Here is a 26,080-nt window from a genome sequence, read left to right as displayed (position 1 = left end):
CAGATCCCTCCCGGACCTGATGTGACAATCCAGAGCAGCTCCTGCCCCACCAGCTCACTAAAGTGACTCACCCAATTCCCCTCACTCCCCGGCCTATTCCCCCAGTCTGGCCTTGCCCTCAGCATAGAGAAATCCTTCCAGTTTCTAGATATGCAGATCCCAACCTTACATTCACCTCCACTGCCCCACCTCACAAGCCTGCTAGCTTATTGCCCCTACAAAAACTGAGGTCACTGACTCTGTGTCTGTGTGTTGTATGGCTGTGTCTGTGTGATATGTTTGTGTGTGTGTGTATGTGTGTGTCTGTGTCTATGTCTGTGTTTGTGTGTTGTTGTTGTGGCTATGTTTGTTTGTGTATGTTGCTGTGGCTGTGTGCTTGTGGCTATATGTCTGTGTGCCTGTGTCTGTGTGTCTGGGTCTGTTTGTGCGTCTGTCTCCATGTGTGTCTAGATCTGTGTGTCTCTGTGTGTGTATGTGTCTGTGTGTATGTATGTGTCTGTGTTTGTGTGTGTTGCTGTGGCTGTGTGGCTATGTTTGTTTGTGTATGTGGCTGAGGCTATGTGTTTGTGGCTATGTGTTTGTAGCTATGTGTCTGTGTTGTGTGTGTGTCTGTGTCTGTGTATGTGTATGTCTGTATGTCTGTGTGTGTCTGTATGTCTGTGTGTGTCTGTATGTCTATGTGTGTGTCTGTGTATGTCTGTGTGTGTGTCTGTATGTCTGTGTGTGCCTGTGTCTGTGTGTGTGTGTGTGCCTGTGTGTGTGTGTCTGTGTGTGTGTGTGCCTGTGTGTGTGTGTCTGTGTGCACTGTACACAGAGTTTGATATCTTCAGCTCCCAAGATTTCAGTGCTCCCTTAGGCTTGGGACACCCTCAACCTTAGGAACAGTTCATGTCATTGCCAGGTTCCATGCCCATTCTCCAGGCTTGAGTGCCTCAATCAAACTCCTTGGAGAGTACACATCTTACTCCCACTCACCATCTCTTGATCTCACTGGCCAGCAGCCATCACCTTGCCATTCCTTCCTGTGTTTCCTCTCCTGTAGCAGACCTGGACCTGTCCTCCCGACTGCTCAGATCTCCACCCACTAGAGCCTGTGACTGACTTCACTGAGATAGAGCCTCCTCCAGGAGGATCCTGGCTTCTCCCTGAGGAGCAGGACAGGTTAAAACTTGGGCTTAGGAAAAAGCATCCTGGGATTCTGTTCCATGTGGCTATATATTGCCTGCTCATGTCCTTCCATCCCCAGATTTACAGGTGAGGAAATTGAGGCACAGAGAAAGTCATTTTTAAAAAGTTTCCAAATGATCCTAGCCATGTGTCAGGGCAGCCTGGCTGTCACATGGAGTTCCAGCCCAGAAGCTGCTTTGATGAGCCCTGTAGACAGAGTGTCCTTGCTCCATATGCCATACTGCTAAGAAACAACCTCACATCTCAGAAGTTTATTTCCTGGTCTCTCTACAGGGCTCTAACCCCAGTCAGCCTCCAGGACCCAGAATATGGGCAACCTGAGTGCAAGCACCCTCAGTCACCAAGACAGAAAAGAAAGGGGTTTCCACATGCCCACTCTGGCCATGATGCCTTGGCCCCCTAGTGAGAAGGTCATGGTACCCAAATTTCCGTGGTTGTCAACGGTTGCCTACTAACCTCACCTGCCTTATAGCTCAGGAGCAACAGCCACACCCAGAAGTGTCAGTAGATTTAAACAAGCCACTTATTAGCCTGCAAAAGTGAGCCCATAGAGCCCAACTGACTGTTCATGATAGATCCTCACAACCATCAGTCTCCCTTGGTGTTGAGGTCTTTATCCAGGCATTAGTGTCTCGCTCCACCCCGCGCTCTCGTTGCCAACCCAACTCCCCTGCCTTTGCTGAACACAGGCTTTATCTACAGGGGAGGAACATAAAATAGGTCCTCACAGCAACTCAATTACGCCTCCATTGGAAAGTCTAACACAATCAATTCAGGGAGCCGGCCGACATCATAACACAGTAATTAGGAACAACTTCCAACTCAGGGCTTCCTTTGAAGATTGTAATTGCAATTAATTAAACATCCTCACTACTCCTCAGAATCTGTTCCTGAGGAAACCTGGGGAGATGGGTCCCACCTCTATTCCTAACAGCCTGGGACTCAAAGCCTGTCTCCTTTGAATATAGCAAGGTATCGAGTTACCTGGAGCAGGTGTGAGGTGGGAAGGTCACGCCTCTTGATTCTGTATCAGTACCCTGGACTCCTCCCTCCTCCCTTTTTCTGCCATTCCCAGAATGGAAAGAGCCCTGTGGTGCCCTGCCTTGGCTCGGAAAGGTGATGTCCCAGATCATATGACTGCTCAGGATACTAACTGAGCACCTGCTGTTTGCAGTTCTACACCAGGACAGAAATCTCACCATGGCAAGATGGGTGCTTCATCCAGGAGTCAGATCCCCACCCCATTAGGTAAGTGCATCCTGAGGCTGAACCAGATAAACAGCTCAGGCTCCCAAGAGGATGAGGGACCCTGGGAGACACTGCTACACTTGGCACAGAAGACTGGCTAGCCCTTAAGATATGATAGCATACAAGGAACAGCTTATAAATCCCAACGTAGGTCTTGGCTCAGCACCCTAGTTCCTTGAAAGATGGGAGTGAAGTGTTACCACCCAAGGTGACCCTAGAAGAAATTGTTTCCCTCCAATGTCTGAACATAATTTAAGATTTATTTCATTTGGTTTGGTTTGGTTTGGTTTGGTTGGTTTGGTTTTTTTGGTTTTTGGGTTTTTTTTTTTTTTTTAGGTGTTTACTGTTTTTGTTTGTTTGAGACGGTTATCACTATGCAGCCATAGCTGGCCTAGAACTCACTATGTAAACCTGGCTAACCTTGTCCTCACAGAACTCAGCCACATCTGTCTTCTAAGTGCTGGAATTAAAGGCATACATCCCTATACCTGGCCTCGTTTGAGGCCTTATGATGGTTAGCTTTGCCAACTTGACACAACCTAAAATATCACCTGAGAAAGGGGGTCTCAATTGACAAGTAGTCTACATTGTATTGGCCTGTGATTTGTCTGGCATATGGATACATTGTCTAAGTTAAGCTCTTTGATGTGGGAAGACCCATCCCACTTCAGGCAGCTCCATTCCCTAGGCAGGGGGCATGACTGTATAAGAGGACTGTATAAGAGTGGAGGAGCTGCCCTGTTGTGGTGGCTCACACCTTTAATCCCAGCACTCAGGAGGCAGAGGCAGGCGGATCGCTGAGAGTTCAATACCAGCCTGGTCTACAAAGTTAGTCCAGGACAGCCAAGGCTACACAGAGAAACTCTCTCTCAAAAAAAAAAAAAAAAAAAAAAGAGTGGAGGAGCTGAGCACAAGCAAGCAAGCAGTCTTAATGCCCTTAACAGTGGATTGGATGTGACTAGTTGTTTTAAGTTCCTGCTTTGACTTCCCACAAAGACGGACTGCAACCTAGAATTGTTCTCTAAATAAACCCTTTCTCCCCTAAGTTGCTTTGGGTTTTTGGGGGGATGAGAGGGAGGTTGGGGTATTTTATCCCAGCAGCAGAAATTAAACTAGGACATGCCTCATATATTTATAATCCAGATAGCATGAGACTTGGAAGGCAGACAGCTGGAGGCAGCATCAGTGATAGAGAAGAGGGGCCAAGAGTCTCAGATGATGACGCACAAGGGAGTTATGACAGTGGCCAGAGCAAAAGCAGCTCTATGAGTACTTCCCCTGTGTGATGAGGAGAACGGAGGAAGCTGAGGTCAGGAAGAGTTGCCTCAGGCCTTCCCACCTCCACGCCCCCATGCCCTCTGAGAGCTCCTAGAGGCAGAATCTACCTTCATGGCGGCAACACCAGTCAGCCCACAAAGTCTGGCCAGGATTTACACAAATGGTACAGACCTCAGTCTGTAGCTGTTTGGGACAGAATGCTTCCATGGGAGTATAGAGGAAGTTGGGAGATTTAACAGGAACTGGCTCTGGGCTCACACCCTTGAACTTCTTGTCTACATTTCAGCTCCTGCTCCAAGGCATGCCCAGTATTTCCATACCTTCCTGCCACATTGACTCGGGTGGTGCAGACCAATGTCAGCTGGGGTGTGGCACTCTCTGGGACATGGGAATGCATTTACCATTGGCCACATTCGAGTTCCTGCAGCTTCTATATACGGGGCTGATCTTCCTGAAACAGCTCGCAGAAGCCAATGGGCTGTGGCCAGGGAGATGGTGAAGGTTGATGGTATGTCAGTCGAACTAGCCTGGTGGAGAGACCAACCTAAGGGCACAGTCAGGGCAAGCTGTGAGGCAGGGCTTCCATGACAACCTTCAGCCCGGGAAGCAAAACTTCCCTGAAGCTTGTGTTACTGGGCATTCCAATTGCCTGATCCCCCAACTTGTTCTGTGGTCAAAGCTAGCCTGAGCTTGGTCTCTTTAGCCTGGCAGAACTCCTGCTGGGGCCCTTGACCCCCTGGGATTGCCTAGCCTTTGTCTACACTGTCCACTCTGCCTTCAGCACCCTTTCCCTACCTACAAGGCAGGCTCCTCCTCACTCTTTCATTCTTCGCTAAAATGCCACCCCCTTCCAAGAGTCACATCCTGCTTAAAATAGAGTCTGAACCATTATTTCGCATGTCACTCCTGCATCTCCTTGTGATGTTTAATTTCCTGTTTGATAACTCATTTGGGAGGCAGGGGTCTTGGTGCCCTGCATTCTCAGATTGGACCAACGCTCTGTCTCTGAGCTCTCAGCCACATGCTTCTAAAAGCTACTTTGAAAATAAATTTCTAGAAAGTGAGGTTAAAAACATAAAAGGCACAGCCCCCAAATTGTCATTATTATACCAAAGTCACAGAATGACTCCTTCACTTCTGTGAGAGGAGGTGGTGTGTGCTCCATCCCCGCAGGACAAGCTGACCTGGGGGACTTACTGGCCTAGAGGACTCCTCGTGATGACATAAAGGCAGTGATTACATGTTTGGGCTTCCTCTCCCCGGGAGCATGGATTTTTCAGGGTTTTGTTTCTTTGTAGTTTTGTTTGTTTTATTTGTAGGGGCCCTAGAGGACCGCCCTCCAGTTGCCTCCAATGTGATCTGCTTTCCATCCATCTCCTTCCCTTGCCTGGTTAGTTTCCTTGGTACCCTTGCCTGTGTTTGGAGGAGGACCTCCATCCATATCTAGGGCTGCTTTTAAGGAGCCTACCGTACACTAGCACACAGTCGAGATAGATGCTGCCTTATTAGGAATCAAATGCTGGATAGTGTTACAGTGATGCAGTTGGACATCTCTGTAGAGTCGAAGAGATGCCCAAGGTGAGAAGGCGCCTAGAGCAGAGGCTGGAGTTTGGCCCAGTGTAGTGGAGCAGGAGGAAGGAAGAGATCCCTTCCTCCATAGCACCAAGCTGTCTTTAGTGCTGTGCTGCGTCCTCCTCCTCTTCCTTCTCCTCCTCCTCCTTCTCCTCCCCCTCCTCCTCCTCTTCCTCTTCCTCCTCCATCTCTTGTCCCTGCTTCTCCCCCAGATTCCCTAAAAGTGAACATTCCGTCTAAGTTGTTCTGCCAGGACTTGGGAAATGTTTTCTTCTCAGAACTGGGAAATTATAAATAACTCCTCGATAAGAAGAAACAAACTAAAGCAGAAGCAAAAATCTCTGAGTCCAGATGCTCTTGGGTGGGAATGGGGTCTCCAGCCCACCAGGGACTCAAAGCCCCCAAGCAGAAAGGAATCCTTTCACTAAAGGCCGCTCATCCTTACTGCTTGCTATCCCACCAAGTAGAGAAGCCACCAGCGCTAGCCAATCCTCCCTTGCAGCCCACCTACTAAGTGACACAGACCCCTGTCTGAAATTTGCAAACTAGAAAGGGACATGCTGGAAGCTCAGGTCACGTGTGTCACAATCCAAGAAATCCTCTCAGATTTTTCAAGGGAGAAGTGAACAGCACCCTTCTGGGAGGGGACAGGGAGAAAGGCAGGCTGGAGACTGTCAGAACTCCTTCCTGAAACTGCCTCCCACATACTTTGCACACTTTACACTCTACCCCTGTGCATCCCTAGCGGCTGTCATTGAAATCAGAGACTCTGTGGCACTTGGAGTGAGGCACCAGGACAACCAGCATCCAGCTTACTCCTTGGAGGCCAGGCTATCCTTGTCTTCCTACCTGCCAGGTGAGGCTAACTTCCCAATCTGGTGCTGCTGCACAAGAGAGCCGGCAACAGGGTGGAGACCTGACCTCTCAAGTTCCCTGGATCTTCTCCTTCTCCCAGCCTGCCTAGATTACCTTTTCCATCTGGCTCTCAGACTCTATAGACTGCTGAGTTCGTACAGGCATCGTGTCCCGCGCCCCCTCCCCGGCTTCCCTGGCGCACGGTGCAGGGCTAAGCCCAGACGCAACGCAGGCACCGGAGAGACAGAGGCTTTATTCGCTGTCGCGGGAGAGGGCGCGCCATGCAGGACAGCTAGCATCAGGAGGAAAGGCGGCGGCCGCGGGCGCCAACAGCACCAAGCCCGGTGGCCGGCCCGCGCCGGCGTAGCTCAGCGCCATGCGCTCCAGGCGCCGCTTGCGCTCGGCCGCCTGCGCCGTGGCATGCAAGGGTCTCAGCAGCGCGGGGGGCGGCGCGCCAGGGCCGCGCAGCAGGAAATCGAAGCCCGCGCGATCCCGCGGGTCGTAGAAGAGGGGCCCGGTAGCCGAGTCGGGGCCCGGCGGCCAGGCGAACGGGAAGGGCAGCGTGAAGTCTTCAGTGAGCACGCGGATAGCGAAGTCGTCCTCTTTACCCAAAACGCGGTAGGCGCGCCGGATGCCACGAAAATGCGCCTCCCAGAGCTGCGCATCGCCGCCATAGATGTCGGGGAAGCGCGGCGCAGGGGGCGCGGAGGGACCTGCAGCGGGTGCGACAGTCAGAGGTGGGGGGGGGGGGACACGCATATCCCCTCCCCCTCCCGCACGAGGAGGCTGGGGGAGACTTGGAAGGAGAGGCCACTCTGACAGAAGAACCAAGTGAGGGCCACTCGGGAGTGAGACCTGAGCCCCCTCTCAATACCAAAGACAGAGCCTAAGTGGCTGAGCTGACTTGACCTCTCAAACCCAGATGGAGCCTGCTTCCATCCCAGACCCCTCTATCTCCAAAGGGGAAGTTGTCCACTTTGCTGAGGGACAACACCAACAGACTGTGGAGGCCTGAAAGATTCTGAGAGTATGAAAAAGTCAAGACTCTGGGCAGAAAGTTCAAGATGGGGTGGAGGCTAGTTTAACCAGGAAGCCCAGGATGGTAAGATTCAGCCAGCAGGTGGTGGCAAATAGCAATTAGGACAGGAGGTATCTGAGTCACTCACTACAAACCACCCTGACTATTATGGGTCTTCAGCTTCATTCGGTGAGGAGGAAGTAAGGGTAAAAAGTAGAGAGCACTCAGCCGGAGATAAGGAGTACAGGAATCTGGAGTAACAGCAGACGCTGTGTCCCCAGGATAGGAACCAATCCCAGGAGTTGGAGGGCTCACACTGGAAAGTGCGTGGGTTTCCACAACACAATGGGGAGGGTCAACATTCCATTTTTGCTACAGGCAAAGGACTAAGAACAGGGAAGTCACGAGGGAGGGCTGCAATAAACCCCCCACAGTGCCACACCCATGCCCAGGAGCCTCTTGGTTATAATTCTTACTTAGTGCACTTACTGAGCACCTGCTGTATGCAGTCGGGCTCTGAGCGAGGCACTGTCTGCAGCCGTGAGCCTGACAACAAAGCCCACTCTTCCATCTTCGTAGATAAGCATATGCCTTCTTGAGTCAGAATCTTGGGCAGCAGGAAGGGTGTTACGTCAGGAGGAGATATGAAATGGAGGTGACCCACTTTGCCCAATGAGGAGAGCAGGCCCACAGATGGCTTGAGATGTGCAGGCAGGACCTGCAAGGCCGCACCCTCAGTCTACAGCTCTGAGGACCAGTGATATCCCTGCCTCCATCTCTGCAGCCTACCCTATCTCTCTGGAAGCCTTCTGAAGTCCCTATCTTGGTGTTCAGTACCAAGGTGAGGTGCAGCCACAGAAGGGGCCATGGGAATTCCTCTGAGATGTTGGTAGAGAAAAGCTTTGGAGAAGAGAGGAGAGCTGCAGGTGGGTCCTGAGAGAGGAGACCCTAGGCATGGACAGGGTGGTTTTATCAGACTGCTATTGTTCCGGGTAAGTATAGCTTATAGAGGTAGGGATGACGACGACAGCCATAGCAGGGATCCAGTGAGGCAGCAGTCTCTGCTCTAGGTGAAGGCAGCTGGGACCAGGACAGCAGGGAGAAGAGCCCTGATTCTGAAGATGTCCTGAAGCTTGTCGGAGTGGAGATGTGGAGTGAGAGCCCTACAGAAGATGTAAACCACAGGCACCATTGGCCTGAGGACAGGAACGCTGAAAGAGAAGCCTCTGAGCCTGGGAAATAGAAAGTCTGATTTGGGACAGGTTGGGTCGAAGCCTTGAGATGGGCCTGTGGAAAAGACAGATGTGGAGAAACGGTTTTAGGGCCAAAAGAGTGGATGAAATCACCAGGGGGCGGAGGGAGGTGGGGAGGGAGGGAGAGAAAAACATGGGGAAAAGGAAGGGAAGGGAGGGGAGGGGAGGGGAGGGGAGAGGAGATCCAGAGCCAAGCCTGGGGCCATCTGTCCTAGCCAGGTCAGTGAGAGGAGGACCAAGGAGCAGCAGCGGTGTGGGAGTCTGGAAGCCAGAGAGGGGCTGGGTCACGTGCTGCCTGCGAGTGGGTCACATCAAATGAGGCCTGAGAGCTGACCTCAGATTTAGCATCATGGAGGTCATCAGTGACCTTGACCTGACTTGCTTCAGGGAAGCACAGAAATTAAGCCTGATTAGAGCAGGTTCAAGAGCAAATGGGAGAGGGAGGTCTGGAGGCAGCAAGGATAAGTAACCTTCTGGCAGAGTTTTGTTACAAATGAGCAGCAGAGAAACAGGACAGACAGTCGCTAGAAGGGATGTGAGGTTGAGAGAGAGAGAACAGAGAGCCACTGCCTCTGTGGTCATGGCATAGGGTGGCTTGGGTGTGGCTGAGTTAAGAGAGAGACGGGTGGGCAGCTGGCCTTGGCTGGAAGTGGAGGTGAGCTCTCAGTTGTGTCGGGGCAAGTACCTAAGTCCTCCTATGATGGCTTCCGTGTGATGGGGAAAGAAGTCCGTGGCCAGCAGCCCTGCTGAGGAGAGGCACACAGAAAGAAGGCATCTGGCTGTTGCTAGGAGAAAGAGACCCGGCAACCAAGTGAGTAGTCAGGGGCCTGACTTGGTGGAGGCACCCTGCAGGCAGCTGTTAGAAAAAGAGGGTGAAGACTTGATTCTTCCAGCTGAATGGACACAGACTGGGGTAGGGTAGCACTGGGAAGGGGCGGGGCTTGCCAAGCAAGGACGGGAGAAAGAGAAGGCTGGCTGGGTGGGAGGTGAGACAAAGCTGGCAGTGCAGGGAGATGACTAAAAACAAAGGGAGCTTCCTGGGGGCAGAGGGTGGGGGGGGAGGGCGGGGGGAGCAGAACAGAGAAGAATCCGAAGATGGATATAGGGGAGCTATAGTGTGCATGCTGACCGGGCCTTGACCAAGCTGTAGGAATGGGCTGCTTGGAGCAGATGAATCCAGAGGCCTGAGCCAGGGGAAGGCAAGAAGCCAGAGGGATGATGGGAGAAATCAGTGAACAGAGAGGGTGATGTCCCTACTGGGATAAAGGGCTCAGGGCCTGGGACCCTGGAGGGCTTCAAGGAAGTGTGGCCAAAATAAAGAAGGCCCTGTCTGCCCTTCCCCCACCAGGGATCTTAGGGCAAAGCAGAGAGGGGGAGCAGGAAGGAACTCAGAGAAAAGGACTGATGCCTTCAGCTGGCTGGGCCCATCCCCACTTTATGGAAGATATCCGGACTGCTGCTCCTTGTCCCCCATTCTCAGATGCGCCCCCCCCCCGCCTCTGCTCATCATTCATCACTCCCACTTGTCTCACCTGGAGTGGTGACAGGGGGTGGGGGCAGACCAGTAGGGCTAAGGTCCCCAGAACAAGGGGAAGCCATGCCAGAAGCTAGGGTCCCACTTCTGTTTACTTGGCTGCCCAGGAGACTGGGAGGAGCCTTCTGGAAGACAGAACGCTGCATTTAAAGGGGCCCCATCTGGGAGGGGGCTGGGGCCAAGGAGCAGAGTTCATGAGAGCCAGAAGGTTCCTACATTCCTGCCTTGGGTCAGATTACTGTAGTATTCACATCGCAGTCTGTGCCCACAGGGCTGCCGAGAACTTGACTCCCCTCAGCCACACCAACCTGCCATGGGCACCGCAGGAGTGTTGCCAGAGCACAGGAGCCCAAACATCAGCTCCCCCATCCTCAGCAACTCTAATAGAGCCAGACTTGAGCCAGACTAAGTCTCCTGCTTCAAGACGCCGTCCTGGACTTGTGCCCCACCACCACTGCCACCTCACAGCAGTAGACACAGCACCAGTAGAAGGATCAAGGACGTGGGACTGAAAAGGTAAGACTCTCCAGCAGGCACCGCTGTGGGTGGCAGGGCTCCCTGAGGTCAGGAGCACTGAACACTGTGGTATAGCCTCCCTGTGCTGCCACCCTAGCATTCATGGTCTGGGAACTAGCCATAATCCCTGAAAGATGCTGAGAGGTTTCACTCCCCCTACATACATGCCTGCAGGCTAGAAGAAGGCTCAGAAACCAAGGCTATTTCAGAAGAAGTAAGACCCAGAAGAAGTAGCTGGGTCTTGAGCCTGAAGGAGAAACGATCCAATCTCCAGCCATCATGTGAGCAAGCTCATTGTCAGGGGCCGTTTGTTACATGGCCACACTGACTGATACAACAGCACTGCAGTGGGAGAATGAGGCCAGCTCCGTGGAAGAGCAGCCTACCCTTCATCTCCCACCACCACCACTACCACCCACATCTTCATTGTCACATCTCCTGCAGTGCCTTGCCATCCTCTACAGGGAAAGCACACACTGGTCCTTCAGGTACCACCTTCTGCCCCCTTCTGAGAAGCCCATCTAGTCTGCTCTGTATCTCCAAGCCCACAAAGACTTCAAGAGAAGTCACCAGTCTGAATTAGTCCCTCTCTTGACTTCTGTGGCCACATGCATCATGGTAAAGAGTGTATCCAGCTCTGGGCAGTCCATACTAAGACCACTCTCTCTCCTCCATTCAGCCATAGTGAGAGGGATGAAGCCCCCACCCCCACCCCAGTCCCCAAACAGCCGCAGCAAGAGGTAGAATGCAAGTTGCTCCCATGACTTCCCTGACTCTTAGGGAATACTGGTCCCTGACTGCCCATGGCACTCCACCCTAACAGATTCTGTGCCCCATGCACACGAGCCCCACACACATAAGCTTACACCTTTCGTGCCACATCAGTGTACTACCCTGTTCACCTTCCAAAGCCTTGGGCTGGTAGTCCCTCATCCTTCCTCAGCCCTGGCAGCCACCCACCCCCCATTGCTGGGAGTCAACTGACTTTGGATACGTTGTAGGGATGAGAGCAGCCATATTGCATGCTGTGGTAGCTCTTTTCACTTAACACAGTGCCTTCAGGGGCGGCCACACATCCAAGATATCAGCTTTCCTCCTTAGGTAAAGCTGGATGGTACTCCCCTGAGTGCCTAATCATGTGCCCCCCCCCCATCCATTCATTCTAGACGGACGCAGGCCTCTCCCACACCTTAGCCTTGTGGCAGCTGCTGCGAGCAAGGAGTGATACCTCCTGAGATCCTAATCTTGATGTTTTTGGATGTGTGCCCAGAAGGGCGATTACTAGATCATATGGCAATGCTATTTTTAATTTTCTGAGAAACCTCCATACTGTTTTCTTTCCTGGCTGCGCCATGTCACATTTCACCCACAAGGCCGGAGCATTCCCCTCCGCCCCACCCACCCCCCACCCCCAACCCAATCCCTTCATCTTGCTTCTTGTCAGTCTGTCCTGATAGGTGAGGACTGACAGCTCAGGTGGCTCTGATGGCACTGCCTAGGTTTCTGGTGATGGAGGCACCTGTTCATGTGCTTGCTGGTCTGGGTGTCGGTCCATGCTAGAGAATATGTCACCCCTGCTTCTGCCCTACCCTTCCGCTGGAATTTTCTCTGTCTGTTTATGAGTTGAGCAATTTTCTTTTACTGTTTGGCCACAACACCTTACAGGGGTGTGCCTTGTGGGGAGGGTTCGGGACAGAGGCGGGGGGGGGGGGGCACTGCCTTTTTCTTTTGCTGTTTCCTGTACTTTATCGAAGTGTTTTGCTCACACATGCCATCTCCCCCACCTTTTTCACCTGTGCTTTTGGTTTCACATCCAGGGAGACCAATGTCAAACCACCTGCCCCACCCCTGTATTTTCTTCTAAAGGTCTTGAAGTACCCAAACTGAGGTTGTTGACTCTGGAGGGTGTGAGTTGGTCAAAGGGACCACACTGCGCTGCTGAGAAGAAGGGTGCAGACACACAGACACATGCCTGGCCCCTCCATTAGCAATGCAGCTCCTCCATCCTGCTACCACTGGGATCAGCACAGGTCAAGGATCTGTAGCCCTAGAACTCAGAGAAACCAAGACTGACTTCCAAGAGGCCATGAAGACATAGGAAAGTGCATGGTGTTTCCTTAGGAAGGGAGCAAATTCCAGGGTGCCTGAGTTGCAGGAGGTGAAAACCTGCATGGCAGGAACACTGAGGCCTGAGAAAGGCAGAAGATGGGCCTGAGAGCAGCCAGGGGCTACCATGACATGGGTCAGGTTCCTCTGCTAGGGGAGCTGGTATGCAAGGATTTCATAGTGCAGCCCAAGACAAAACCACCCCAAGTCTACCCTGAGGAGGTAAGATGCTGGACTCCCTGTACCATCCAACTGCTGGTCCTGGGATGGAGGAAGGTGCTATAGGAAAGCTGCTTGCAAAGGGGCACCAGGACTGGAAGGCTCACATCCCTTCCTCAAACTCCCCCTCACCACAGCCCTCTGATCACAGTCCTCTCTGTGACCACAGCGCCACCTACTGGCTGCATGGGGAGCCAGGTAGATGCGACAGGAGGTAAGACTAACCCTGGAAAGAGGGTACCAAGTGGCCATGAGGACTCATCCCCACACCAGATTGGTTTGGTGGCCTGATTTTGCATCCTGCTTCTGCCAGTGACAGCTGTGCAACCTTAGCCAATTTATGGCCCCCTCTGAATTTCATCCCAGACCGAGACAGTAGGCATATCTGACTAGACAGGAAACCTCTGTCTGGCAAAAGTTGGTGGTACTCACAGGCCGACTAAAACACACATGGCATAACCAGGAGCACGGCTGAGTTCAGGTTATCATGTACATAGTAGATGCTTCTGACTCATGCAAAGTCACCATTACAGCTTCCCACCCGCACAGGTATAGTGTACAGTAACGAGCTTAGCATAGAGAACAGTAGCACAGCCACAAACCCAGGAAGGGATAGGCGTGGGGACTTGAGATAATCTGTTTAAGCTTCCTGTGGCTTTATTTAGCAACTGAGACACAAATTTCCTGAAAACTCAGGACTCACAAAGCCTGTTGAGCTGGCTCCCGCACACCCTTGGTCAAGGACCCCAGACAAATGATTATCAGGGCCCTAGGAGCCGCCACACGCAGAAGCCACAAAACCAGCTGACCTGTGAGCTCCCTTGTGAATGGGTAGGTAAGGAGGTGTGAGTCTACTTAAATAGACCTAGGGTCACAACTCTGCCACTGAGACAGAACACATGGTCTGGGGCTCGTATGCATCAGAAAGTCTGAAGTGACAAGATCAAGGTATCACGCTACTCCAAATCAGCTAAGAGTCTCTTTCTGGTTGCAGACAGTAGCTTCTCAGGGTGTCCTTGCATGGCAAGAGCCCTTGGGTCTCATTCATCCCTTCCAGACTTTCCTTCTAGGCAGGGAAACTAAGCTAGAGCACTCATGGGATCTTCAGGTCAGAGTCAGAGCCTCCTGTACCAGACTGAAGCAAAAGTGGCCAGTCCTTAGTCCCTAGGGACTTCACCCAGACCACTGGCCTTTGCAGACATTGCCCATACGGTCTCATATGATGTCGGGCTTGGATTCAGCTCTGTGGTGACCCAGATGCCTGATGGGTCACACCTGGCTTTTTCTCTCCACCTTCATCAGGTGCCCCAGCCACCAGATCTGTCTTGACAGTTCCACCTCAACCCTCATGCTGTCTATACACACTGACCCACAGTACTTCCTAGGTCCTCGGCCTGACATCCCCAATTTACAGGGCAGCTGCACGGCCTCCCTTGAGGCCTGGCTTCCTGCTTTGCATGCCATATTTTGTGGGTGAGGATGAGCCCCAGGGACCCCTGAGGCTGAGCACTATGACACCCAGCACCATCAGCCAGGTCTGGCATTGTTGCCATCTCTTGCAAACTATTGTTGGAGTGGGATGATGGCCTTTTGTCACCAGAACCAGGACGCCTCTAGCCTGCCCAGGTGCTGTACTGAAGTACTTTGTCCTCTCACTGAGCCTCAGAGCAGCCTAGGAGCTTGGCAGATTTGCTCCCATTTCACGGTGGGGATACTGAGGCACAGAGAGATCAAATGCTAACAGTGAGCCATAGTGGGAAGGCTGAGTTTGATGTGGGGCGGTTTTCCCCACCCTGTGCCTGGAACCTCAGGTTGGCCTTACATTAGGAGCTGTGTCCATGAGAGGATTGGGGGGAGGGGTATCTGTGCAGTAGCATTCAGACAGGAGAGCATAGTATCTCATGTGTTCAGTTGGAGCCCTCAAAGCAGTCACAGCCCCAGCCTAGGCCCTATATACTGCATGGTCCTAAACCCACAAGTCACAGGGAAGATCGGAGGTCTGAGGAACCGAGAGACGGGCACAAGACCTCATTAGGGATCTATATCCTCAGTGCATGTGTAGACCCCAGCACACATCCACAACCTACCATCCTCAGACAGGGCTGGCCCTACAACACTGTCCCTAGAAGGGTGCTGTGGACACTGGAGCCATTGTGACCTCAGGGTGAGGTCAGGGCCAGTCAGGGCACCAGAGAAGAGACAATGCCCAGGACAGAGCTAGCCTTTCAGTGAGGATAGAGCTGGCAACTAGGACCTGTGGGTCTCCTGCTCTGAACCTCAACATGGATGGGCAGCATTTTGACAGGTCAAACAGCTGCAGCTCAACTGATGGGATCTCTTCACCCACGTCCCACAACCCCAGGTCAGTTCAGCCCTAGGTGACATGAGAGAGGCAGAGGGCACCCAGACCACAGGCTTTTTCACATTCCAGAGCAGCAACCCCAGAGGGTGCATCCTGGGCTGTCTGTGCCAACACAGCATCTAAGGGGTCTCACCTCCAAGAGCAGGCCAGGAAGAGGCAACAGAGTGGGTCCCCTGATGCTGCTGTCTTCAGTGTGATGGGAGGAGGGGTAGATCTGGACCACAAGCTCTATCCTTACAAAGAGAGGAGAGGACATAAACTGCTCATGAGGATCAGAGATGAAGATGGGCAAGGGTCACAACACAGACAGCTGGACAGACAGGGACAGGCTGCTGCCTGCTTTGGTGTCAGCGTCTTTATGGAGAAGTGGGGGAAGGGCATAACAGCTTGTGTTCTTACAGACTTGACCGTAGGGAGAGGAAAGAGACACTGCTATTCACTGTACACACACACACACACACACACACACACACACGCACACATACCCATACATATATACACACAAATATATATGTACACTCATGTATATATACACACACACATACATTTACATAAACACGTACACATAGACACACAAGTATATATATATGGCTATGCACACAGGTACACATGTATATATACACATATGTGTGTGCACATGTATATACCCACACATATACATACATACACATGTATACACACACAACTACATACTCACACAGGTGCACACAATGAGGTACCCATAGGGTAGCTTTGCCCACAGGCCGCAGCCTGCGTTTGAGTGGACTTCTTCCTCTGCCATATTGTCCCTCATAACTTTGTCCAATCAACAGTGTCCACAGCTCCCTTCTTTGGCCACTTCCCTGGGCATCCCACTTCACTGCAACGCAATCCCCATGAGGGGAAGTTGAGAGTCCTAGTTGCTGACCAACTTTGATCTGTGCGCAGGGAGGGGACAGCTCCCAGATGCCACCTCAGTGAGGACTCCATCCATTCTTGTATAATGGCAGCTCACCAAAGACTGGGCATCTCCTACCACACTTGTCTCCCACAGTTTCAGGGCAGAAGTTCAAAGTGTGACAGCTCCTGATGAGTGCCAGCTCCTGGCTCACTGACAGCCACCCTCCAGCTGAGTGCTCGCATGGGAGAAAGAGATGGCTTCCTAGAACTTCCTCCCACTAACCCTGTGCTTGGGCCCCATCCTCAGGACCCACCTTAATGTCAATCATTTGGATGGTCCAACCTCCGAGGACACATAGTGCAGTGAAGCTTCCATCTAAGCCCTGATGCAAGGGCTCCACAGCCAGGGCCCCCCCCCCTCCGGCCAGGTGCCTGCCCACTCTCTGCCCCAACTTTATCATAGTTTCTCCTTCAGCTTGTCCTCAGGACCAGGGAGACAGACCCATCCAAGAGCATTCTGCCAGGTCCGGAGGGAAAAGTGGGAGGCATACAAGCCCAAGGGTGCCTCCTGAGATACTACTCTAAAGGCTATTACGGAGCTCTAGATGAAGATTTGGAGGGTCTGGGGTTGCCTTGGAGATGAAAACACTTGTCAGTTACACCATCTTACGGGCTGAGACACGGTGGAAGAAACTGGAAAGACAAGGTGTTAGAAGGAGGGTCAGGCTGATGATTCTGACAAGTTCATCAAGATGACAGCTAAGTAAGACTTGAAATAACTGGGAGCCAGAGAGAGGGCTCAGCACGGAAGAGGGTATGCAAGGGCCCGAGTCTGGTGCTCAAGCACCTACGTCAAGGGGCCTCACCGCTTCTGTAACTGACACCCTTTCCAGGCCTCTGCAGGCACATGTACACACACACACGCACACACACGCACACACCCACACACACACACTAAGTAATTTAAATAAAAAAAAAAAAAAAAAAAAAGAAGTGAGGGACTGGGAGAGCAGTGATGGGGTGGGGTAATCTCCAGATAGAAGGAGAGTGCAAATGTCCTGAGGTTGCGGCTTGCCTGGTGGTTTAGAAACAGCCCGAGCTCAATGCACTGGGGCGGAGTGAGCAGGAAGCAGGGGGAAATGAGATCCGACAGGGTGATCTCCTTTCTGCTATCCTGGGTTTTTTGTTTCTGTGTTTCTATTTCCTGTAGCGTCTGACTTAGATATGACAGAATTCACTGGTTTGAGTGTGTCCTAGACCAACAGTTCAGCCTCCAAACACTTCCCTTCATAGCCTGGTAGTGAGTGAGCCCTTAACCACATTGAGCCCAGGGGTCACTAACCAGTGACAAGCAAATAGGCACATGTTACCTTTTCCATAATGTCAGGGAAAAAAAAGAATAACATGGAGTGTGGCCTTGGGGTCTGGCTTCCTTCATATATCATACTGTGTTTTCTGATGTCTAATGTCGGATTTCTAGGGGTGTGCAATGACATGTTTAGAAAGCACATTCACATACTTTGCATTTTTAGCTGGTGTAAGTCAGGCACCATTAAACATTGGATTAAACTATTAAACACTGAATTCACATATGCCTATAAGTCACTGCGTGAACGCACAGGGCTGGCTGCCTAAGTCATGGGCTCACTCTGAGTTCAACTTCACCCAACTTTTTTTCCTCAAGTGTGAAGGAGTGACATCCCTACCCCAGCACTGCAGGGACTTCCTGCTTCCACACTCCCAGAGCTTTCAATGTCTTCCGTTTTCCTGATTTTATTATTTTAGGGATGCGTAGTGCTCTCCTGCTATGGCTTTGGATTTGTTTCTGTCCTTCAAGAGGAACAGCAGGGCCCCAGTCATCTGTTGCTCTGCCATCTGTTTCTCTCCACAGGTGGCTGTCCCATCAACTCTTTTGCCTGTGTTTTGTTCAGTTGTCTGTATTCAGCTTTGGTTCAGAGTTCTTAGTGTATCTGGGATTCATCTCTCTTTTACCTGTATGATCTGCAAGGATTGCTTCCGGGCCTGCCACTTGTCTTTCCTTCTGGATACTGTTCATAAGTTTTATTTCTGTTAAATAAAATATATGTGTGTGCAATACACACACACACACACACACACACACACACACACACACACACACACACACACACACATATTTCTTTTGTGGGTAATTGCTTTTGGTGTCACATCTAAGAATTCTTTGTCACTCAAGGTCATGAAGATTTTATTTTGTTTTCTTCTAGAATTTTCAAGAGTTTAGCCTTTCTTTTAACTCAATGCTGTTTTGAGGTTTGGTTTTGGTTTGGTTTTGATTTTTTGTTTTTGCATGTGTTTGAAATATGGATAGGGGTTGCATTATGAACGTGTGTCCGAGTGAATGTTTCAGTGTGGTACACTGTCAAATCCAGCCTGCTTTTCCTGTTGGAATTGCTTCTGCATACTTGTCAAAAAAATAAGTTGCCCTGGTCTAGGGAGGTTGCTCAATGGTTGGAGCACTTACCCAGGAAGCGTGAGAACTAGAATTTGAATCTTCAGAAACCCATAGATATACTGGGTAGTCATGGCAACCTGCCTGTAGTTCCAGCCTCAGAAGGACTGTCTTTGTTGAGAAATTGTCTTGACTAGTAACTGGCTCTGCCCACTGTGGGCAGCGTCATTCCCACAGTGCAGTGTGTACTGGAGTGACCAGAGCAGATGGCCTTGCCTCATCTTAATTGGGAGGGGAAGAGTCTGTCTCTCATGGTTAAATGTGATATGAGCTGGGGGCGGGGAGGGGGGCCGGTTATGTTCTCTCTGTCCATTTGAGGGGGCCCCTCTAATTGCCATTTCTATTGTAATTTAGTGGTTGTCCTTTTCAAATGTGTCCTCTCTTGTGATTTTCTTCTTTGGTCTGTTGATACGGAAAGTTGCATTGATTTCCTTGCATTCTCAAGAGAAGCCCCGCTTGGCAATGGCAGATGAGGAGTTCTCTATTTTTTTTTTTTTTTTTTAAGGAAAGCTTGTGTCTAGATGAAGCATGCGAGGCTATCCTTTCCTTTTTCTGAAGCTCATTGATGGCCCAGGTGTGGTGGCGTGCACCTTTAATCCCAACACTCAAGAAGCAGAGGCAGGTGGATCTTGTGAGTTCCAAGCCCCAGGCCAGCCAGGGCTACACACTGAGACCCTATCAGAAAGAGGAGATGAAGGATACTTGAGTAACTCGCAGAATGAGTTGGACTGTGTTCTTCTGTTTTCTAGATGGATGTCAGTGTTATTTCTCCCCCCAAAAAGCTCCGTAAAAAGTAAGAAGCTAGTAAGCCTGAAGTGTTCACTGTAGGAAGTTTCAATATAAAATAAGTTTTATCACACATGCACTTTCTTTGTTATTTGCCTCTTGAATGAGTGTTAGCATTTTATGTCCTTAAGGGATTTGTTCAATCTATTTAAGTTGTCATGATAGCTTGAGTAAAGTTATTCAAGTTATGTGGTATTTCCTTATCATCCTACAAGCGCCTGTAGGATCTATAGTTATGTAACACTCTATTGTAAATTCATTCTTTGTAGCTTCTCCTCTTTGCTTTTTTTGCTCCAATAATCTCATAAGGAATTTGGCAATTAATTTGAATTTTCAGAGAAGCAGTATCAGGATCCTTTGGTTTTCTCTATTTGTGTAGGAAGAAGGAGTTTGCTTTTTATTTTGATTTTTTCATATAGCATATTTTGATAATATTCTTTCCTCTATCCTATCTCATTTGAGACCCTCCCCCACCTTGATTTGCTACTATTTCTTTATTTCACTTGTTTCCACTTTGCTTTTCATGATCAATTCTCTCCTTTCATCATGTGGGTCTCAGGGACTGATCTCAGATCATGCGGCCTGACGGAAATGTCCTCACTGCTCAGCCCCTCACCAACCCTCCATTTCTCACTGTTTTCTTTCCATGCGTTTAATGTTCTGTTATATTTTTACAGGTAGAATCCCAGTCCCTACATATTTAATTTATGTATATGAGTGTTTTGTCTGTGCACTGCATACATGCCTGGTACCCATAGAGTTCAAAAGAGGGTGTCAAGGACCCCTGAAGCTGGAGTTATAGACAGTTGTAGGCCGCCATGTCAGTGCTAGGAGTCCAACCTGGCTCTTCTTCAAGAACCACAAATGCTCTTAAATGTCTGAGATGTCTCTCCAGCACCTGTTTTGTTTATTTTTTAAATAGGATCTCACTATGTAGGCCAGACTAACCTTGAACTCATAATCGCCCTACCTGAGTCTTGTGAGTACAGATTACAGCTGAGCCTTGCCACTCTGGACACAGTTCATATAGGAAACAGACTTGAGTCTTGCTTTCGAACTTCCCTTTGTCAGTCTCCACTGCTAGACTGCAGTGTTTGATTTACTTACATTTGGTGTGACTGTTGATATGACTTGGTCTTCCTGACCTATATCCTTTACTGTCCTTTTGCAGTTTTGATTTTGTGTGCATATCCTTGTTAGTCACTGCTTAGATATTTATAGTACACAATGCAGCCTTAGTACCTCCTCCCTTTGAGTTGTGTCACACCACTTTACGGTGCCAGAACTGTCAGCTCATCTTTGCAACTTTCCCCTGATCTTACCCTGGTGTTAAATATTTTAATTCTACATTTGTTATTAACCCACAATTTCACATTAAATTTTTAAAACTAGCCAAGACCTTTTCTACTTCGCTACATATTCAGCCTCTCTGGTGTTGTTTGTTCTGTCGTTTCAGTACATCTATCAGCCAGTCTCCTGCCTTGGAGGGCTCTTTTAACCCTATCTGTGGTCTGGGGCGGGAGGGTTGCAGGTATGAAAAGCTGTGTCTCGCCTGAAAGTTTCAGAGATATTTTTGGAGCAGAGCCTTCTGCAAAGCTGGGATCCCCGACCTACACTTTCTGGTTTTCTGTTTTGCTGTCCTTGTTTCCTCTTGTGCATCTTTTTTTGCCCTTTGTGGGCTGTTTTGTTTTGTTTTTGCTTTACTTTTTCTTGTCTTCAGTTTTAGGTGGCATTTCCTTGATGTCATTTGGTATGTTCCTTGTGTTTCTTTCCTTGAGGCTCATCGAGTGTCCTAATGTGTGGACCTGTAGTTTTTATCCAACCTGGAACATGTACAAAACACTTGTAAATTGTTCCACAGCTTGAAAACTCCATTCCATCTTGTCCAGTCTGTTTGTGTTTCCATTTCTGGACCTTTTCTGTTTGCCAGTTTCACCTTCCAGGGTGCCTAGTCTCCTGTTTAACTCATCCACTGGAGTCTCAACCTGAAACATGACTTTCTCCCTTTTTATTTCTTCCCTGTCTCTCCTCAGCATCCCCATGTCTCACTCTGTCATGTTGAGCACAAGACGCCCTTGTCTACTGATTTTGTGTTTCCTGTGTTGGCATTGCATCTGCTTGTTTGTGACAGGATTTCACAATTTGGCCCTGGCTAGCCCAGAACTTACAAGGTAGACCAAACTTGCTGAGATTCCCTCCCCCAACCCCACCTCAGCCTCCCTAATGCTGGATGTACCTCATATTTGGCCCTCTGTATTGATTGTGGTCCATTAATTTTCTCTTTTTTCAGGGGGATTGATTTTTTTTTGTTTCTCTGTGTAGCCTTGACTATCCTAGGTTTGCTTTGTAGACCAGGCTGGCCTCAAATTCACAGCGATCAGCCTGCTTCTGCCTCCCAAGTGCTGGGATTAAAGGTGTACACCACCACCACCTGGCCTTAATTTCCTCTTTGAGGATTATTTTCTTGCTATGTTGCATGCCTGGGAAGTTTGAGTGACTGCCAGACACCATGAACTAGACCTTGCTCTGGGTTTGTTGCTGTTGCCAAGCACATAAACATCCTTCGTCTCTGTCTGGAACACAGGCTGTTAAAACATCTCTTTGAGCCTTGTTTTTTAGAGCTCGGACAGGGAGAGCAAGAGCATCCTTCATGGACTATGTGCAGATAAAGATGAGATTGGAAGGGACTCTCTAGACCTTCAGAGTTCCTCCTGGGCCTCTTCTCAAACCCTGACCACTGAGGTCTCCCCACACTGTCACCTCCAGCTCGGCAGCTCACCAAGGCCACAGACTTTCCTGGTCCCCACTGGGAATTGACTGGATTGTGTCTCAGCAACCAGCTGTCACAGCCTGAAGCTCACCCTGTAGGTTTCCCATTTCTTAGGGAATCACTGTCCTGCACGGATGGTGTCTACTGATGACTATGATCTTGTATATCTTGTGGCAATTTCTGATGTCATCAGGCAAGAAAGAAGTATGGTCCTGGTTGTTCCATCATGGATGCACAGGTGGCAGGAAACAGAAACATAGCATGACAAGTGTCACATGTGAAACAACAAATAGTGAATAAATAAAGCATTACAGACCGCTACCTTCTAGTATAACCATGATGGCTGCTTTATAATATGCCTCGTGATCTTGTTTAGTTCAGTCCGGAGGCATGTTTATCCTCCTCACCTAGGGACCCAAGGAGCATCCTAGAACAGGCCTTCCCCCATGGGAAGTGTGTGGAACTGAGAATTACACATGAACAAGCAGATGGGGGTCTTGAAGCCAGGGACAGAAGCCAAGATGGAGTCGTGGAAGAACTAGACTTGTGAAACACCCAGAGCAAGAGTGCTTTTTCTTCTGACCCTTCATGGCAGCTGCCAGTCTAGGGAAAATATGTTCCATCCTTTTGCAAACCATAAAGCCCTTACCAGTACTGCTCCTACCAATCTGCCCACATATAGACCCCTCAAGGGACATCTGTGTAGACAGGATATCACCTATGAAAAGCCTTGCTATCCAAGTTAACATGAGACATAGGGCTGAGATGAGACACTCTGAGCCCTTCTGGTCTCCTAGCTCAGCCAGGCTGCCTACTCCAGAGCTGCAACTTCTCTGCTTATAAGAATCTTTTGCCTAAGTTGAAGGATCCAGAGGATCCTAGAAACCAAAACCTACAAGAACAACATTATGATAGGCAGATTTGGGCCTAGGGGTCCCGCTCAAACTATGGCACCAGCCAAGGACAATACAGGCTGTAAACTTCAAACCCCTACCCAGATCTAGCCAATGGACAGGACATTCTCCACAGTTGAGTGGAGAGTGGGGTCTGATTTTCACACGTACTCTGGTGCCTCGTATTTGACCATGTCCCCTGAATGGGGAGACCTGGTGGTACTCAGAGGAAGGATAGCAGGCTACCAAGAAGAGACTTGATACCCTATGAGCATATACAGGGGGAGGAAGGCCCCCTCAGTCACAGTCATAGGGGAGGGGAGTAAGGAGAAAATGGAAGGGAGGGAGGGATGAATGGGAGGATACAAGGGAAGGGATAACCATTTAGATGTAATATAAATAAATTAATAAAATAAAATTTAAAAAAAGAATCTTTTGCCTAAGAAACTCTTATGAGACCCTGGGGATACAGATTTATACAATAAGCACATAAAGCAAACATCCCTCCTAGATGGGCATATACAACAGGCATGCAAGCCGAACACTAGCTGATCATAAGCCATAAAACAATTTATCTTAATCAATTATTTGGTATGTAGGATCTTACCATTTATTAAAGATGAAAGCAAATTAGTTACTAATGAGGTGGATGTGCTTGTTTGTCAAACACAATACAATCCAAAGTTGCGCTAATTTGATATTCCCATGCTGAGTAATGCTGGCAAGGAAGTCTTCGATGTCTTTGTTTTCTGTGATACTATGTGTGGGTGACAGGTATGTTCAGGGCCTAGGCTGTAGTGAAGTCACACAGTGCAGCACAGGCAAATATTTTCAGAAACACCTCCAGTTTATAGTGTGTTTGATTTTTGAGTTTGTTTTTGTTGTTGCATGTTCAAAAACATTTTACTGTTATTAAAACTTTTGAGGCTCCAACATGCAGTTACATGACCCTGTGTGGGGTCAGAGCCAGTTTAAGAAGCTTTGGCTTATTCAACAATGTCCTGGAGCCTCAAGGACACAGAAGGGCAGACACGTGGAAGGACATTTCAGATCCTAGGCTGGAGCAAGTTGTGCCCCCTGCACTTGAACACACACACACAGGTGCACATGACATTTACACACAGAACTTTCTCCATTTCAGAATCGTCTCCCACTCCCACCCTGTTTCTACGAAGGAGTCAGGGTGCACCCAGGAACCTCAAGACTATGCCTCCCGAGACAGACAGTCCCACCCTGCTACCGTCCTGCTGTGCACATCCGAGAGCAGCCAGACATCTCTGGTGCCAAAAAACCACCAGATGTTTACGGAAGAGGCCTACAATTCAGGTGAGGCTGGCTCGGAGTGATGCAGCCAGGATGACAGGTCCCATCAAGTGCCTCCACCAGAAGCAGTCCTGAGGGTGAGGCATAGAGAAGGACCCTCTCCAAGACTCTGCGGTTTACAAAGGCTGCGGACATGCGCGGCTGTCTGTGAGCCCCCTGGCTTGTTCTTGGCTCCTGAGGCACCAACAAAATCAATAATCTATACCCTTTTCTCTTCCTCTCCACCATTTCATGGGCCAGCCCTTCAGCCTAGACCTGGACTCCTCATTCTGGAATGCTCTCCCCTTTATTCTGGTGCCAAGGAGTGTCAGATGACTAGATGACAGTGGGGGAAAAAATCCAAATCGGAGTATGTAAGGATAAAGAGATGGTTTTTTTGAGTGAATTCATAACTATATGGATGGATACATACATTGCAAAATGGATCAAAATATGTTTTAATAGATAGTAGCTTGCTAGGTGTATGAATGGGCTTGGTCAGTCAGTGGATTTGAGAGTGCCCAAGTAAATCAGTGGTTAAACAAATATGAAATGGGGACACAGGGAATGAAGAGCTAGTAAGTGGAGGGGAATATGAATGAGTAGAGAACAAGAATATGCAGATGAAAGCCAGGCAGCGGTGGCGCACACCTTTAATTCCGGCACACGGGAGGCAGAGGCAGGCGGATCACTGGGAGTTCTAGGCCAGCCTGGTCTACAAAATGAGTCCAGGACAGTCAAGGCTACACAGAGAAACACTGTCTCGAAAATCCAAAAAGAAAAAAAAGAATATGCAGATTAAGCATGCATTCTTGTTTTGTCCCATTTTAAACTCCATGAGGGACCAGCTATCAGAATAACAGACGACTTCCCAATGTGTCTAGCTCTTGCTTTCGCTATATGCTTTGTCCCTCCTTCCCCACCCAATCCTCGGCTACAATATGACCTCCCAAAGGCCCACCATCCTCACGCCCTTCTTGTCATCCTTAGCCATCTGCTTCAAGATGCTCCAGGACATAGGCACCTCAGACTCTCTCCAACTCAAGTCCATCACCAAGAAGATAAAGAAGATGGCTCAGAGGTCCCCCAACCTGGTGATGGAAACCATCCATGACTACTTCAAAGACAACCCACAGGTGGTGTTTCTTAGGCCCCTGGAGCAGGCATGGGAGCATAGGGGAGCACTGGACCCCAAGGGGCCTCAAACTTCTGAATCCTACATCAGGAAGGCATATCATTCTGGCAAAATCACAATCTCATTGTGTGCCAATAGGCTAAGTAGGGAGGAAGGAAATGTCCCCACTCACCATGCTCAGAGCACTCTTGTGATGTAGAGGTTATGACTCTCTAAGATAAGCTATAAGCTTAGAAAAGAGGGAGGATTTGCTTAAGGTCACAGAACCAGTAAATGGTGGAAACTGATGGGTGAATGTGTGGTTGGATGAGAGGTGAAAAAATGGACAGATGATGGATTGATGGGTGGATGGATGGATACAGGCCTGGGTGGATAGACTGGTAGGCAGATGGATATAGTGATTGATGGAGAAGTGGGATGATACAGGGAGGGGAGGAAGGGTATGTAGGTGGTGAGTAAATATGGGGATGGATGCATTCGTTTATGAATGCTTGGATGCATAAATGCATTCATGCATGAATGAGGAAAACCTGCCAAGTGTTGATGAAGAGATGGGCTCACTTTGGAGGCGGAGTTTTTAAATCCACAGCAGTTTCCTGAGGGTCTGTAGGCCAGGCTCAAGGTCAGCACAAGACAGGTGTCTACATGTGCTCCCTCCAGCCTCCTTTCATATTCTCC

At 49.6% G+C, this 26,080-nt stretch overlaps 3 protein-coding genes across 3 annotated transcripts in view; 1 reads left to right on the top strand and 2 right to left on the bottom strand.

Annotated features, from left to right (window-relative positions):
* Positions 1 to 26,080, bottom strand: part of Ptp4a3 (protein tyrosine phosphatase 4A3) — a 759,824-nt gene that overhangs the window by 664,313 nt on the left and 69,431 nt on the right. The window lies entirely within an intron of this gene.
* Positions 6,385 to 10,025, bottom strand: C17H8orf90 (chromosome 17 C8orf90 homolog). The gene is made up of 2 exons (XM_051159724.1): positions 9,945 to 10,025; positions 6,385 to 6,854 (listed from the first exon to the last, which is right to left on the bottom strand). Exons 1-2 carry the CDS (start codon positions 10,009 to 10,011, stop codon positions 6,394 to 6,396), a joined length of 528 nt encoding a protein of 175 aa, XP_051015681.1. The 5' UTR covers positions 10,012 to 10,025; the 3' UTR covers positions 6,385 to 6,393.
* The window catches only part of LOC127201821 (maestro heat-like repeat family member 5), a 65,865-nt gene continuing 61,991 nt past the window's right edge, over positions 22,207 to 26,080 (top strand). The window contains exons 1-3 of the mRNA XM_051160525.1: positions 22,207 to 22,265; positions 24,107 to 24,291; positions 25,258 to 25,403. Of these exons, the coding sequence (XP_051016482.1) occupies positions 22,207 to 22,265; positions 24,107 to 24,291; positions 25,258 to 25,403 (390 nt within the window). The remainder of the gene's footprint in view (positions 22,266 to 24,106; positions 24,292 to 25,257; positions 25,404 to 26,080) is intronic.

Source organism: Acomys russatus, chromosome 17 (genome assembly GCF_903995435.1).
Source record: "Acomys russatus chromosome 17, mAcoRus1.1, whole genome shotgun sequence".
Lineage (NCBI taxonomy): Eukaryota > Metazoa > Chordata > Mammalia > Rodentia > Muridae > Acomys > Acomys russatus.
Note: the sequence above shows the minus strand (reverse complement) of the source record. Positions and strands in the feature narration are given on the sequence as shown.

Coding starts and splice junctions, on each gene's coding strand:
- C17H8orf90 (XM_051159724.1), bottom strand. CDS start 10,011: ATGGCTTCCCCTTGTTCTGGGGACCTTAGCCCTACTGGTCTGCCCCCA. Junction 6,855..9,944: donor ACCCCCTGTCACCACTCCAG/GTGAGACAAGTG, acceptor CACCCGCTGCAG/GTCCCTCCGCGCCCCCTGCG.